This window comes from Barbus barbus, assembly GCF_936440315.1.
Source record: "Barbus barbus genome assembly, chromosome: 44".
Classification (NCBI taxonomy): domain Eukaryota; kingdom Metazoa; phylum Chordata; class Actinopteri; order Cypriniformes; family Cyprinidae; genus Barbus; species Barbus barbus.
This window is the reverse complement of record NC_136722.1, coordinates 8,735,504-8,750,801: the sequence shown is the minus strand read 5'-3', so window position 1 is coordinate 8,750,801 and position 15,298 is coordinate 8,735,504. Positions and strand designations below refer to the sequence as shown.

At 37.0% G+C, this 15,298-nt stretch overlaps 1 protein-coding gene across 1 annotated transcript in view; it reads right to left on the bottom strand.

Moving 5' to 3' along the window:
• LOC306863585 (serine/threonine-protein kinase PRP4 homolog) overlaps window positions 1-15,298 on the bottom strand; it is a 60,516-nt gene that overhangs the window by 28,156 nt on the left and 17,062 nt on the right. Inside the window, exon 4 of the mRNA XM_079407008.1 lies at window positions 15,102-15,257. Within this exon, the coding sequence (XP_079263134.1) occupies window positions 15,102-15,257 (156 nt within the window). The remainder of the gene's footprint in view (window positions 1-15,101; window positions 15,258-15,298) is intronic.

Genomic DNA, 15,298 nt, shown 5'->3' with positions numbered 1-15,298 from the left:
AACAAGCAAAAAAAGTTTCGTCAAGATCGGACCATAGGTGGCGCTATAACAGTCAGAAAAGCCATCAAAAACACAATATTTCAACTGTACATGAAATTAACTGTAAAAAAAACATCTTAGATATTCACAAATACATAAGTCATTCATATCACATGATAGATCTCATCATTCTGAACAACTTTGTCTCTAGGAGCATTTCTGTCAATCAAACTGTTATTTAACTATTCGCAATTAGGTTTAAAACCTACTTTGGTGAACTAGTCGTAGGTTTTTCACCCAATCACAACCAAACTACTGCCGAAATGTTCTCTGTCCAGGGCTTATTAATAATTATCAAAAAAATCTTTGAAATGTCCACTCACTTTTGTAATGGGGCCCAAAAACGTTTAAAAGTCGAGGACCTATTTTACGAAAAATGCTATAACTCGTGCACGAAATGAGATATCTTCACCAAACTTGGTACATATATATAACAGTAGGAACTTTGGTCAAAAAACAAAAAATACCACTGATCTGCCACTTGGTGGCGCTATAAAATCGAAAAAACTGTAACTGGGTAACCGTTGGTCCGATCGACTTGAAACTTGGTATGCAATGTCTTTGTCCGACGTGGCTGAAATATCTATGAGGACATTTGCGTATCTCAAAAAACATGGCCGCCATCGGCCATTAAAATTTGAGCACTTATTAGACAAGGTTAACGGAGGTCGATCGGAATGAAACTCGGTGGGCATGTTTGACTCATGGCCCCAAAGGTCTGTAAGAATTTTGAAAGAAATCGGCCACAAGTTGGCGCTAACGAGATTTTTGGCCTAGTGATCACGTGGTGTTTTACATATCCACAAATAATGCATATCATATGATAGATCTCCTCATTCCGAACAACTTTGCCTCTTGGACCAAAGATGTCAATCAAATCGTTCATTAATTATTCAGAAATATGTCTAAAACCTACTTTTGCGAACTAGTCTCTGGTTTTTTGCATAATCTCGATCAAACCACTGCAGTAATAATCTCTGGACTCTCTAGATCAATAGTTATCGAAAAAATGTTGAATTTTGTCCTTTGGTTAGCCATAATTGGCTCATTTAAAAAAGGACACGTGGCCACAAAAACCCAACAGCCTATAAAACGTAAACAAAAACTTGAAACTTTACGAAAGTTGGTGAAAACATGTGACACATGACCGTTAACAAGCATGAAAAGTTTCATGGAGATCGGACCATAGGTGGTGCTTTAACAGTGAAAAGGGGCTTCTGAAACAGTATTTCTAAGGGAAATGACCTCAAATTGCAATAAAATATTAATAACATTCACTTATACACTAGATCTTCATATCATCTGATAGATCTCCTCATTCTGAACAACTTTGCCTCTTGGACTAATGCTGTCAATCAAATCGTTCATTAATTATTTACAAATGTGTTAAAAACATACTTTTGCTAACTTGTCTCTGTTTTTTTGCTCAATCTCGATCAAACCACAGCAGTGATGTTCTCTGGAGTCTCTAGATCAATAATTATCAAAAAATTGTATAAGTTAAGAGAGACTGGGCCAAAAATAACACTATAATAGTTATAAAGCTTAAAAACACAGTGTTGTATGAGAAATTGGCATTTATAACCACTAGATGGCAGCGTAACACCACTAATGGCCTTAAGCTGTAAAACAGTACTGTTCAATGGCTGCTGAAGGATTCAAGATAAAACATTATACAATCACTGTTATAACATTTTAAACTTCATTGAGGCAAAGTTTACCATTTTGTTCATACAGACATATCAGTTTTTATAATTTTGCCAGGTTTTTATTACAGTGAAACCTGAAAATGACATCTAAACTCTTAAAAAGTGAATAAGTGCAATAGGCTTTGTTACCTATCACTTATTTGAAATATCTGCATCTGCAGCAAAATGTGTGTGCATGTATGTCCGTGTATGAGTGTTTCTGTGTGTGTGTGTGTGTGTGTGTGTGTATACAAGTGTGTTTGTGTGTGTGTGTGTGTGTGTGTGTATGTGTGTAAGCAGGTTTTATGATTGTTATTGTGATGGTTTGACCATTTCATTTCTATGTGTGTGTGCATGTGTGTTTTTGTGTGTATGTAAATATGCTTATAGAGTATTAATAGGCTAGTTTAATCATTTTGAGATTGATATTATTTTGAAAAACATGCTTTTGTCAACTAGCTTTCAGTTTTTAACTCAAAATCAATCAAATTATTGCAGTGCTGTTCTTTAGATTCTCTAGGTCAATAATTATCAAAAAATGTTGATAATTTAACAGAGACTGGGCAAAAAATAACACTATAATAGTTATAAAGTTTCTGTGTGTGTGAATATGCTTATAGAGCATTAATAGGCCAGTTTAATCACTTAATTTCACTGTGTGTGCATGAGTGTTGTGTGTCTGTGAGCCTGCTCTCCATTTTGGATGTTTTTAACTGTCAGCCGTACATCCAGGTTGACCAAGACCACCTTAAAGGGTGTCAATTTCACGAACCCCGGTTAATCGCTGCTTGCAGCTATATTTATTAGGGGTTCGTGCACGTAGTGCAGAAACCCTATTGTATTTGTTAGGATTTTTATTATTATTATTATTATTATTATTATTATTATTATTCTGCCTTAAAACGAATCGTGCAGCCCAAACCGTAAGGGCTAGAGAGCTGAAACTTGGTCAGAAGGTAGTAGTCTTGCTCGCTACTCAGATACAAAGAATCGGCCAAATCGGCCAAACGGGGGCGCTACAGCGCAAAAACCTAAAATTTCAGACATTTTTGGCCCACAGTCGTAAACCGTGTGTCGTAGACTCAAAAACTTTACATCGTTGCAATCCTTGGGTTAGCCCGAACAAAAGTGGAGTCCGAAATTTTTGAGCTGCGACGCTTCCTTCTTGCCCTAAAATTGACCTATATCCCAGACCTACTTTTGCGAACTAGTCCTAGGTTTTTCGCCCGATCGGAACCAAACCAGTGCAGAAATATTCTGTGGACACTGAATATCAATAATTATCAAAAAAAAGTTGAAATTTTGATTTTCGGGCGATACAGTACTCCAATTAGCGTCTATGCTAACGTTAGCCAAATGTTGTTGGAAGTATAGCTCTGGAACGGAATGAGCTATATTCACCAAACTCGGTACAAGTATGTACGAGCTCAATCTTTGGTCAAATAAAAAAAATTGCGAAGCTCTGCCACTTAGGGGCGCTATAAGACAGAAAAAACATATAAATGGTTATAACTAGGCAACCGTTGGTCCGATCGGCTTCAAAATTGGTATGCAGCATCTTGGTCCAAAGGGGCACAAGTGTATATGAGGACATTCACGTATCTCAAAAAACATGGCCGCCATTGGCCAAAACATTTCAAGCACCAATTAGACAAGGTTAACGGAGGTCGATCGGAACAAAACTCGGTGGGCATGTTCGACTCATGGCCCTAAAGGTCTGTAAGAATTTTGAAAGAAATCGGCCACAAGTTGGCGCTAACGAGATTTTTGCCTCTGTAATCACGTGGTGTTTTACATATCCACACATAATGCATATCATCTGATAGATCTCCTCATAATGAACAACTTTTCCTCTTGGACCAAAGATGTCAATCAAATCGTTCATTAATTATTCAGAAATATGTCTAAAACCTACTTTTGCGAACTAGTCTCTGGTTTTTTGGTCAATTTCGATCAAACCAATGCAGTAATAATCTCTGGACTCTCTAGATCAATAATTATCGAAAACATGTTGAATTTTGTCCTTTGGTTAGCCATAATTGGCTAATTTCAAAAAAGAGGCGTGGCCACACATACCCAACAGCCTATAAAACCTAAACGAAAACTTGAAACTTTACGAAAGTTGGTGAAAACATGTGTCACATGACTGTGAACAAGCAAGAAAAGTTTCATCAAAATCGGACCATAGGTGGCGCTATAACAGTCAGAAAAGCCATCAAAAATACAATATTTCAACTGTACATGAAATTAACTGTAAAAAAAACATCTTAGATATTCACAAATACATAAGTCATTCATATCACATGATAGATCTCATCCTTCTGAACAACTTTGTCTCTAGAATCATTTCTGTCAATCAAACTGTTATTTAACTATTCACAATTAGGTTTAAAACCTACTTTGGTGAACTAGTCGTAGGTTTTTCACCCAATCGCAACCAAACTACTGCCGAAATGTTCTCTGTCCAGGGCTTATTAATAATTATCAAAAAAATCTTTGAAATGTCCACTCATTTTTGTAATGGGGCCCAAAAACGTTTAAAAGTCGAGGACCTATTTTACGAAAAATGCTATAACTCGTGAACGAAATGAGATATCTTCACCAAACTTGGTACATATATATAGCAATAGGAACTTTGGTCAAAAAACAAAAAATACCACTGATCTGCCACTTGGTGGCGCTATAAGATCGAAAAAACTGTAACTGGGTAACCGTTAGTCCGATCGACTTGAAACTTGGTATGCAATGTCTTTGTCCGACGTGGCTGAAATATCTATGAGGACATTCGCGTATCTCAAAAAAACATGGCCGTCAACGGCCATTAAAATTTGAGCACTTATTAGACAAGGTTAACGGAGGTCGATCGGAATGAAACTCGGTGGGCATGTTCGACTCATGGCCCTAAAGGTCTGTAAGAATTTTGAAAGAAATCGGCCACAAGTTGGCGCTAACGAGATTTTTGGCCTAGTGATCACGTGGTGTTTTACATATCCACACATAATGCATATCATCTGATAGATCTCCTCATAATGAACAACTTTTCCTCTTGGACCAAAGATGTCAATCAAATCGTTCATTAATTATTCAGAAATATGTCTAAAACCTACTTTTGCGAACTAGTCTCTGGTTTTTTGGTCAATCTCGATCAAACCACTGCAGTAATAATCTCTGGACTCTCTAGATCAATAGTTATCGAAAAAATGTTGAATTTTGTCCTTTGGTTAGCTATAATTGGCTCATTTAAAAAAGGACACGTGGCCACAAAAACCCAACAGCCTATAAAACGTAAACAAAAACTTGAAACTTTACCAAAGTTGGTGAAAACATGTGACACATGACCGTTAACAAGCATGAAAAGTTTCATGGAGATCGGACCATAGGTGGTGCTTTAACAGTGAAAAAGGGCTTCTGAAACAGTATTTCTAAGGGAAATGACCTCAAATTGCAATAAAATATTAATAACATTCACTTATACACTACATCTTCATATCATCTGATAGATACCCTCATTCTGAACAACTTTGCCTCTTGGACTAATGCTGTCAATCAAATCGTTCATTAATTATTTACAAATGTGTTAGAAACCTACTTTTGCTAACTTGTCTCTGTTTTTTTGCTCAATCTCGATCAAACCACAGCAGTGATGTTCTCTGGAGTCTCTGGATCAATAATTATCAAAAAATGTTATAAGTTAAGAGAGACTGGGCCAAAAATAACACTATAATAGTTATAAAGCTTAAAAACACAGTGTTGTATGAGAAATTGGCATTTATAACCACTAGATGGCAGCGGAAGACCACTAATGGCCTTATTAAGCTGTAAAACAGCACTGTTCAATGGCTACTGAAGGATTCAAGTTAAAACATTATAAAATCACTGTTATAACATTTTAAACCTCATTGAGTCAAAGTTTACCATTTTGTTCATACAGACATATCAGCTTTTATAATTTTGCCAGATTATGATTACAGTGGAACCTGAAAATGACATCTAAACTCTTAAAAACTGAATAAGTGCAATAGGCTTTGTTACCTATCACTTATTTCAAATATCTGCATCTGCAACAAAATGTGTGTGCATGTATGTCTGTGTATGAGTGTTTCTGTGTGTGTTTGTGTATGTGTTTGTGTGTGTGTGTGTGTGTGTGTGTATACAAGTGTGTTTGTGTGTGTGAGTGTTTGTGTTTGTGTGTGTGTGTGTGTGTGTGTGTATACAAGTGTGTTTGTGTGTGTGAGTGTTTGTGTTTGTGTGTGTGTGTGTGTGTGTGTATACAAGTGTGTTTGTGTGTGTGAGTGTTTGTGTTTGTGTGTGTGTGTGTGTGTGTGTGTGTAAGCAGGCTTTATGATTGTTATTGTGATGGTTTGACCATTTAATTTCAGTGTGTGTGCATGAGTGTTGTGTGTCTGTGAGCCTGCTCTCCATTCTGGATGTTTTTAACTGTCAGCCATACATCCAGGTTGACCAAGACCACCTTAAAGGGTGTCAATTTCACGAACCCCGGTTAATCGCTGCTTGCAGCTATATTTATTATTATTATTATTATTCTGCCTTAAAACGAATCGTGCAGCCCAAACCGTAAGGGCTAGAGAGCTGAAACTTGGTCAGAAGGTAGTAGTCTTGCTCGCTACTCAGATACAAAGAATCGGCCAAATCGGCCAAACGGGGGCGCTACAGCGCAAAAACCTAAAATTTCAGACATTTTTGGCCCACAGTCGTAAACCGTGTGTCGTAGACTCAAAAACTTTACATCGTTGCAATCCTTGGGTTAGCCCGAACAAAAGTGGAGTCCGAAATTTTTGAGCTGCGACGCTTCCTTCTTGCCCTAAAATTGACCTATATCCCAGACCTACTTTTGCGAACTAGTCCTAGGTTTTTCGCCTGATCGGAACCAAACCAGTGCAGAAATATTCTGTGGACACTGAATATCAATAATTATCAAAAAAAAGTTGCAATTTTGATTTTCGGGCGATACAGTACTCCAATTAGCGTCTATGCTAACGTTAGCCAAATGTTGTTGGAAGTATAGCTCTGGAACGGAATGAGCTATATTCACCAAACTCGGTACAAGTATGTACGAGCTCAATCTTTGGTCAAATAAAAAAAATTGCGAAGCTCTGCCACTTAGGGGCGCTATAAGACAGAAAAAACATATAAATGGTTATAACTAGGCAACCGTTGGTCCGATCGGCTTCAAAATTGGTATGCAGCATCTTGGTCCAAAGGGGCACAAGTGTATATGAGGACATTCACGTATCTCAAAAAACATGGCCGCCATTGGCCAAAACATTTCAAGCACCAATTAAACAAGGTTAACGGAGGTCGATCGGAACAAAACTCGGTGGGCATGTTCGACTCATGGCCCTAAAGGTCTGTAAGAATTTTGAAAGAAATCGGCCACAAGTTGGCGCTAACGAGATTTTTGGCTCTGTAATCACGTGGTGTTTTACATATCCACACATAATGCATATCATCTGATAGATCTCCTCATAATGAACAACTTTTCCTCTTGGACCAAAGCTGTCAATCAAATCGTTCATTAATTATTCAGGAATGTGTGTAAAACCTACTTTTGCGAACTAGTCTCTGGTTTTTTGCTCAATTTCGATCAAACCACTGCAGTAATAATCTCTGGACTCTCTAGATCAATAATTATCGAAAACATGTTGAATTTTGTCCTTTGGTTAGCCATAATTGGCTAATTTCAAAAAAGAGGCGTGGCCACACAAACCCAACAGCCTATAAAACCTAAACGAAAACTTGAAACTTTACGAAAGTTGGTGAAAACATGCGTCACATGACTGTGAACAAGCAAAAAAAGTTTCGTCAAGATCGGACCATAGGTGGCGCTATAACAGTCAGAAAAGCCATCAAAAACACAATATTTCAACTGTACATGAAATTAACTGTAAAAAAAACATCTTAGATATTCACAAATACATAAGTCATTCATATCACATGATAGATCTCATCATTCTGAACAACTTTGTCTCTAGGAGCATTTCTGTCAATCAAACTGTTATTTAACTATTCGCAATTAGGTTTAAAACCTACTTTGGTGAACTAGTCGTAGGTTTTTCACCCAATCACAACCAAACTACTGCCGAAATGTTCTCTGTCCAGGGCTTATTAATAATTATCAAAAAAATCTTTGAAATGTCCACTCACTTTTGTAATGGGGCCCAAAAACGTTTAAAAGTCGAGGACCTATTTTACGAAAAATGCTATAACTCGTGCACGAAATGAGATATCTTCACCAAACTTGGTACATATATATAACAGTAGGAACTTTGGTCAAAAAACAAAAAATACCACTGATCTGCCACTTGGTGGCGCTATAAAATCGAAAAAACTGTAACTGGGTAACCGTTGGTCCGATCGACTTGAAACTTGGTATGCAATGTCTTTGTCCGACGTGGCTGAAATATCTATGAGGACATTTGCGTATCTCAAAAAACATGGCCGCCATCGGCCATTAAAATTTGAGCACTTATTAGACAAGGTTAACGGAGGTCGATCGGAATGAAACTCGGTGGGCATGTTTGACTCATGGCCCCAAAGGTCTGTAAGAATTTTGAAAGAAATCGGCCACAAGTTGGCGCTAACGAGATTTTTGGCCTAGTGATCACGTGGTGTTTTACATATCCACAAATAATGCATATCATATGATAGATCTCCTCATTCCGAACAACTTTGCCTCTTGGACCAAAGATGTCAATCAAATCGTTCATTAATTATTCAGAAATATGTCTAAAACCTACTTTTGCGAACTAGTCTCTGGTTTTTTGCATAATCTCGATCAAACCACTGCAGTAATAATCTCTGGACTCTCTAGATCAATAGTTATCGAAAAAATGTTGAATTTTGTCCTTTGGTTAGCCATAATTGGCTCATTTAAAAAAGGACACGTGGCCACAAAAACCCAACAGCCTATAAAACGTAAACAAAAACTTGAAACTTTACGAAAGTTGGTGAAAACATGTGACACATGACCGTTAACAAGCATGAAAAGTTTCATGGAGATCGGACCATAGGTGGTGCTTTAACAGTGAAAAGGGGCTTCTGAAACAGTATTTCTAAGGGAAATGACCTCAAATTGCAATAAAATATTAATAACATTCACTTATACACTAGATCTTCATATCATCTGATAGATCTCCTCATTCTGAACAACTTTGCCTCTTGGACTAATGCTGTCAATCAAATCGTTCATTAATTATTTACAAATGTGTTAAAAACATACTTTTGCTAACTTGTCTCTGTTTTTTTGCTCAATCTCGATCAAACCACAGCAGTGATGTTCTCTGGAGTCTCTAGATCAATAATTATCAAAAAATTGTATAAGTTAAGAGAGACTGGGCCAAAAATAACACTATAATAGTTATAAAGCTTAAAAACACAGTGTTGTATGAGAAATTGGCATTTATAACCACTAGATGGCAGCGTAACACCACTAATGGCCTTATTAAGCTGTAAAACAGTACTGTTCAATGGCTGCTGAAGGATTCAAGATAAAACATTATACAATCACTGTTATAACATTTTAAACTTCATTGAGGCAAAGTTTACCATTTTGTTCATACAGACATATCAGTTTTTATAATTTTGCCAGGTTTTTATTACAGTGAAACCTGAAAATGACATCTAAACTCTTAAAAAGTGAATAAGTGCAATAGGCTTTGTTACCTATCACTTATTTGAAATATCTGCATCTGCAGCAAAATGTGTGTGCATGTATGTCCGTGTATGAGTGTTTCTGTGTGTGTGTGTGTGTGTGTGTGTGTGTGTATACAAGTGTGTTTGTGTGTGTGTGTGTGTGTGTATGTGTGTAAGCAGGTTTTATGATTGTTATTGTGATGGTTTGACCATTTCATTTCTATGTGTGTGTGCATGTGTGTTTTTGTGTGTATGTAAATATGCTTATAGAGTATTAATAGGCTAGTTTAATCATTTTGAGATTGATATTATTTTGAAAAACATGCTTTTGTCAACTAGCTTTCAGTTTTTAACTCAAAATCAATCAAATTATTGCAGTGCTGTTCTTTAGATTCTCTAGGTCAATAATTATCAAAAAATGTTGATAATTTAACAGAGACTGGGCAAAAAATAACACTATAATAGTTATAAAGTTTCTGTGTGTGTGAATATGCTTATAGAGCATTAATAGGCCAGTTTAATCACTTAATTTCACTGTGTGTGCATGAGTGTTGTGTGTCTGTGAGCCTGCTCTCCATTTTGGATGTTTTTAACTGTCAGCCGTACATCCAGGTTGACCAAGACCACCTTAAAGGGTGTCAATTTCACGAACCCCGGTTAATCGCTGCTTGCAGCTATATTTTTACTTAGTTTTACTTTCTCTTTTTACACATCGCACGTCGGCACTGATCACCTAAACACTTACATTTCACTGCTGGTTATACTCTGTATAATTGTGTATGTGACGAATAAAAATCTTGAATCTTATATGTGTGGTTTTAACTGTGTTTATCATGATTTAAAATGTATGCTACTATGGGAGACAAATTTACATTTAGTCATTTGGCAGACGCTTTTATCCAAAGCGACTTACAATTGGGGAATACAAAGAGCGATTAATCTTGAAGAGGCAATCAGACAGAGGAAGTGCTCGTAACACCAAGTCTCAGAGACAAATAAAAAAAAAATAATAATAAAACTTGGTCAGAATTAATTTAACCATATAAACTGAGGTTGCTGACATTTTTACAGATGTTACTGATTTAAAAACAATAAAAAAAAAATGTATCTCTGCATCCTAACTCAAGCTATAGGGCTGTCAAAAAAAGAAAAATTAAAATATATAAAATAAATATTTTAAATATTAAAATAAATAAAAATCTACATTCGAACGCAAAAAATGTAGGTGTGCATCAGGCAGCCTTATCAGTGGCACACGAGATGCGATGAAGATGTAGGTAGGTGTCATTGCATTTTAATGCTTTTTTTAACCTATCCAGTTGAACCCACTGGATACGTTGTTCATTCAAAATACTGCGGAAAAAGAGAACATCAATACGAAGATGATGTTGTTTACGTCAAAACTGAAACCAAGCCATTCACACAGAACGCACATTTTGCGCATTTTCTAGAGGGACATCTATCACCATTGCACTTGCGTCTCGCAAAAGAGAGTCGGATATTTAGAAAGCCATTTAAATGATTGCAAGTTCAACTCTGAAAAAACATGTCTCAAAACTATTGTGGAACGGGTCTCTCCCCATTCCACTGCATCTCATGTTTTTAAGTGTAAAAAGTAACGTTACTCTTTGTGATTGGTTTTCTGTGCTTTGTATTAAACCGTATTAAATGTTTTTTTGCTTCTAATTGTTTAAGCAACTTAATAATTACATATTGTTAAACATTATGCACATTTTTCACGTTATTTTATGCTTTGAAGAACCGTGGATTAGTAATATTTTTGCTCGATGCACTCTCTTGTGGCCTTAGGAGAGAAGCCAAAAGCTTCTTTTACTCTAACTGAAATTATGCCTTTTAAATTAAAATATAATTAGTTTAGAATTAGAACATGCAGAAACTAAGAAATTAATTTTTCTAGTTAGATATTTATTTTGTTAAAGTGCACATTGCAGGTAAAAAAAAAAATTCAAATGAATATATAACCTTGTATGAAAATACCACATGAACCGTTAATGCAGGATTTGAAAATGTTTTACAAGACGCGAGGGCACAAATTCAGATAAAAAAAAGTGAGGCTTTCCTTGACAGTTCTCAAAAACCTGAAAAAGCTTTTTTTCAACATCGCGTCACATTACGTCACATAAGGGAGTCGTGTGCTGCACTCTGCTTTGAGCACGCGCGAGCCAGTGTGTTTTCTGTAGTTATTTTTATTTCCATTCATCATTGTCATGGTAAATTATTGTGTTTGTGAAGGTTGCACAAACTCCAGCCTGTCAGGATATCGAGTCCACAGTGAATGTCCAGCGCTCTCTCCACCCTCAATACCATGACTGAGGTGCCCTTGAGCAAGGCACCGAACCCCCAACTGCTCCCGGGCGCCGCAGCATAAATGGCTGCCCACTGCTCCGGGTGTGTGTTCACGGTGTGTGTGTGTTCACTGCTGTGTGTGTGCACGTTGGATGGGTTAAATGCAGAGCACGAATTCCGAGTATGGGTCACCATACTTGGAGGTGTCACTTCACTTCACAGGTTTCCTAACAAGAAATAGGACGGTATCTTCCGGGCCTCGGTGCGTTTGTGCAGCTGAAGAGACGGGACTTCACTAATGCATCTGCTTCAAACACCGCGGTGGTGTGTAACATAACAGATGTGATGGAGCTTTTTCAGGTTTTTGAGAACTGTCAAGGAAAGCCTCACTTTTTTATCTAAATTTGTGCCCTCGCGTCTTGTAAAACATTTTCAAATCCTGCATTAACGGTTCATGTGGTATTTTCATACAAGGTTATATATTCATTTGAAAAAAAATTTTAACCTGCAATATGCACTTTAACAAAATAAATATCTAACTAGAAAAATTTCTAGAAAGAAATAATTTCTTAGTTTCTGCATGTTCTAATTCTAAACGAATTATATTTTAATTTAAAAGGCATAATTTCAGAGGATCAACATGAGGCTGTTGGTGTAGATCTAGCACAGCCTTCATCATTTAACACACTTTAACAACACATTAGTGTGATACCCAGACTGAAAGATTGTTAAATGATTTTGTGATGTGTTTTGAGTTGGGTATTAACAGTGCTATGAAATAATATTTATGATTTAGTGCTGTATAAATAAAACTGAATTGAATTAACCATAAATGCAGATCTGCTTGATTGTGATTTTATTTTTTATTGATTGTCAACAAAATGGGGCCATTCAAAACCTTTATAAAGTCCTCCTTCCTCTGTAAACTATCTTCTAATGGCTGACACAACACATGCACCATAGGCCCAGCGGACAACTTGTCTGTATGCTGTCATTATTGATTGCGTTATAACAATGGCATCAAAAAGTGTTACTTATAGGTAGTCATGACCTAAATAGAGTTAACTTGTAATTGAGAATCAAAATTATTCAGACTGTTTTAATATTAAAATCTTTAATGTATTTATACATGTATACAAGTATTTAGCTTAGAGTAATAAATTATTTCTGCCCTAAAACATGTGTCTGCTGGCCTGGAGAGGTCTATGCTTTCCTCGCATTTCCCACACAAGCACCTATGAATCAAAAACGTGTTTATCTCTCTCTCCTGCGGTGATAAGAAACCACTATCACGTAACGTTAGTGTCGGATATTAACAAGTGTGACACGACTGATCAACGCTTATTAGTTTCTATTACTGGTAAGTATCAATACTCAGATGACCAATACTAGCATTGCTATTGCTTGATTACATTAGCTAACGTGTGTATATCTGTAAGCTAACACTGATCTCTCACCAAACACCAGCCCTGTTCTCCTCACATCAACTCAATTTGTCTCCTCTGACCGTTGTTCTGTCTAATCCTGGCCTGTCCTGCTCTCTTGGCTGCATAGCAGGCTCATAATTTTATCTGTGGTCCATCATACGAGTGTAAATACACATTTAAAATTTCCTCAGCGTCTGAACTATCATTGTGATCCATTGTTTTCCTGTGGTTTAAATGGACCGCTCTCCCTTTTGATGCGTCACTTCCGGGTTTTGTGCGTTTCAGATGCGAAAGTAAAATTCTCACAAAAACGACTCCAGAAAATTAATGGTCTGGTTTCTACAACTTTGACTTTGGAGCAAAATTCTGGCTTTAAACTTGAAAGAAATAATGACATTTATCGATATCGACTGATATGAAAAAAATTGTCGTGATAATTTTTTTGGCCATATCGCCCAGCCCTAATTTGTATATATTTGAATGTAATTTCGTTGGGAAAACGTGGAAATAGTTTGTCATGCGTTTCATATTGTTATACTTATTTTCTTGATAAATCTTTATGTTGTGGTTATTTTGCTGTTGTAGGTACCTGTAGAATAAATAATAGTTAAATAATAAAAATAGTCAAATAGGCGAGAAGAGGCTTGGTTGACCAAAATGTTATTAGACGCAGAAAAAAAATTAAATAAAATCCACGCAGTCCTTCACAGACAGATTGTTAACGGCTGGTCTTTGTGGTAATCCAGTATATCAGGAAGAACCTCCAAACACTCGTCTATCATTCATCGACCACAAACATGGCTTATCATCTGAAATATGTTAGTAGCAGCAACTTTACATGACCGCTCAATCTACTGTTAACCTAGAAAAATGTGCACTATTCTGTGCGGAATGTGGAAGGCATAGACTGTAAAAAAAGATGGACGACGCGTCTCCACTTCCTTCCACTATAGAAAAGTGAAGCCAAAGGATCTCAGTATGACCGTTGCCACCTTGAGTAAATGACGTCAATTGGAGCCAGAGTCTGCGCAGTAGTGACGTGCGGTGGAGTCGTGGAATCAAACTCCTACCCAAACTCCCGCAGACCCAATCAAGCATAACGACACGCTTTTATAGCATAATTACAAGCTAAAATCAAACCTATCACAAAAACAATAACTGAACATATATCAGCGTGATAACTACCTTAAATGACCAAAACCTTATTTCGGAAAATTGTATTGGAAGTGTAATTTTTATTTTGACTCAAGTCCCATTCGTTTACATGGAGAGGGTGGGGTTTATGACCTGTACTGCAGCCAGTCACCAGGGGGCAATCAAAAAGCCTGCAGCTTCACTTCACCTGCAGCTTCACCTTGTGGTCAAGGTGAACAGTAGCTCGCTCACTGCATGAACTGTGGAGGTGCTGGTTTGCCTTGTATACTTGCCTTACAGACATGAAAAATATATCTATAGAGAGTGGAATGTCTACTTTCAAATGAACCAATTCATATGGAAAACAAATATTCGCAGATTATGTAATCCGTATGAAACGTGCATGGCACATCCAATACTGTGGAGATGACGAGTTAGTGTCGCCGACTTCATCTCAAACAGAAAAAACAAAGAAAGCACTAGTTTTTCAATAAATTCTTAAAATGTTAATGCAGCAAAGCCTATATATTTTGACATGAATATGCTTTTTGTTTGCTTTTGGGCCAGTCCCATGGTCAGTCAAATCAATTTTTCTTGATGAAAATGTCCAGGAGAAACTGTAACCATGTAGCCACAAGCTTTCCTCACATATGCATGTACACATATGTGATCATGCAAAAACTGTCTGCTTTCAGACAGTGAGCAGGTACCACCAAATTGACTTGGTTCTCAGTTTCACAATCAGTTTTTTTTTTTTTTTTACTATTGAGTCAACAATTTCAAACTTTTATGACATCACTATTCATATGCAACCACAGTAGTTTAAAGCTTTGAAAATAGCTCTATTACTCACACTTCTTCAGAGGAGGAGTCTTTGTCTGCTTTCATACCCTCTGACAGACTGCCTTTGAACTTGTCTTCATCCCGACTTCGCCGCCGCCTCCTCCTCCTCTCACGCTCTCTGGAGGTGGATCGTCTTGGTCTGGAGCGGCCAAACCTTTCAGCAGACCTGCCAAAACAGAACAGTTCATTACACAAATAACTAACAGC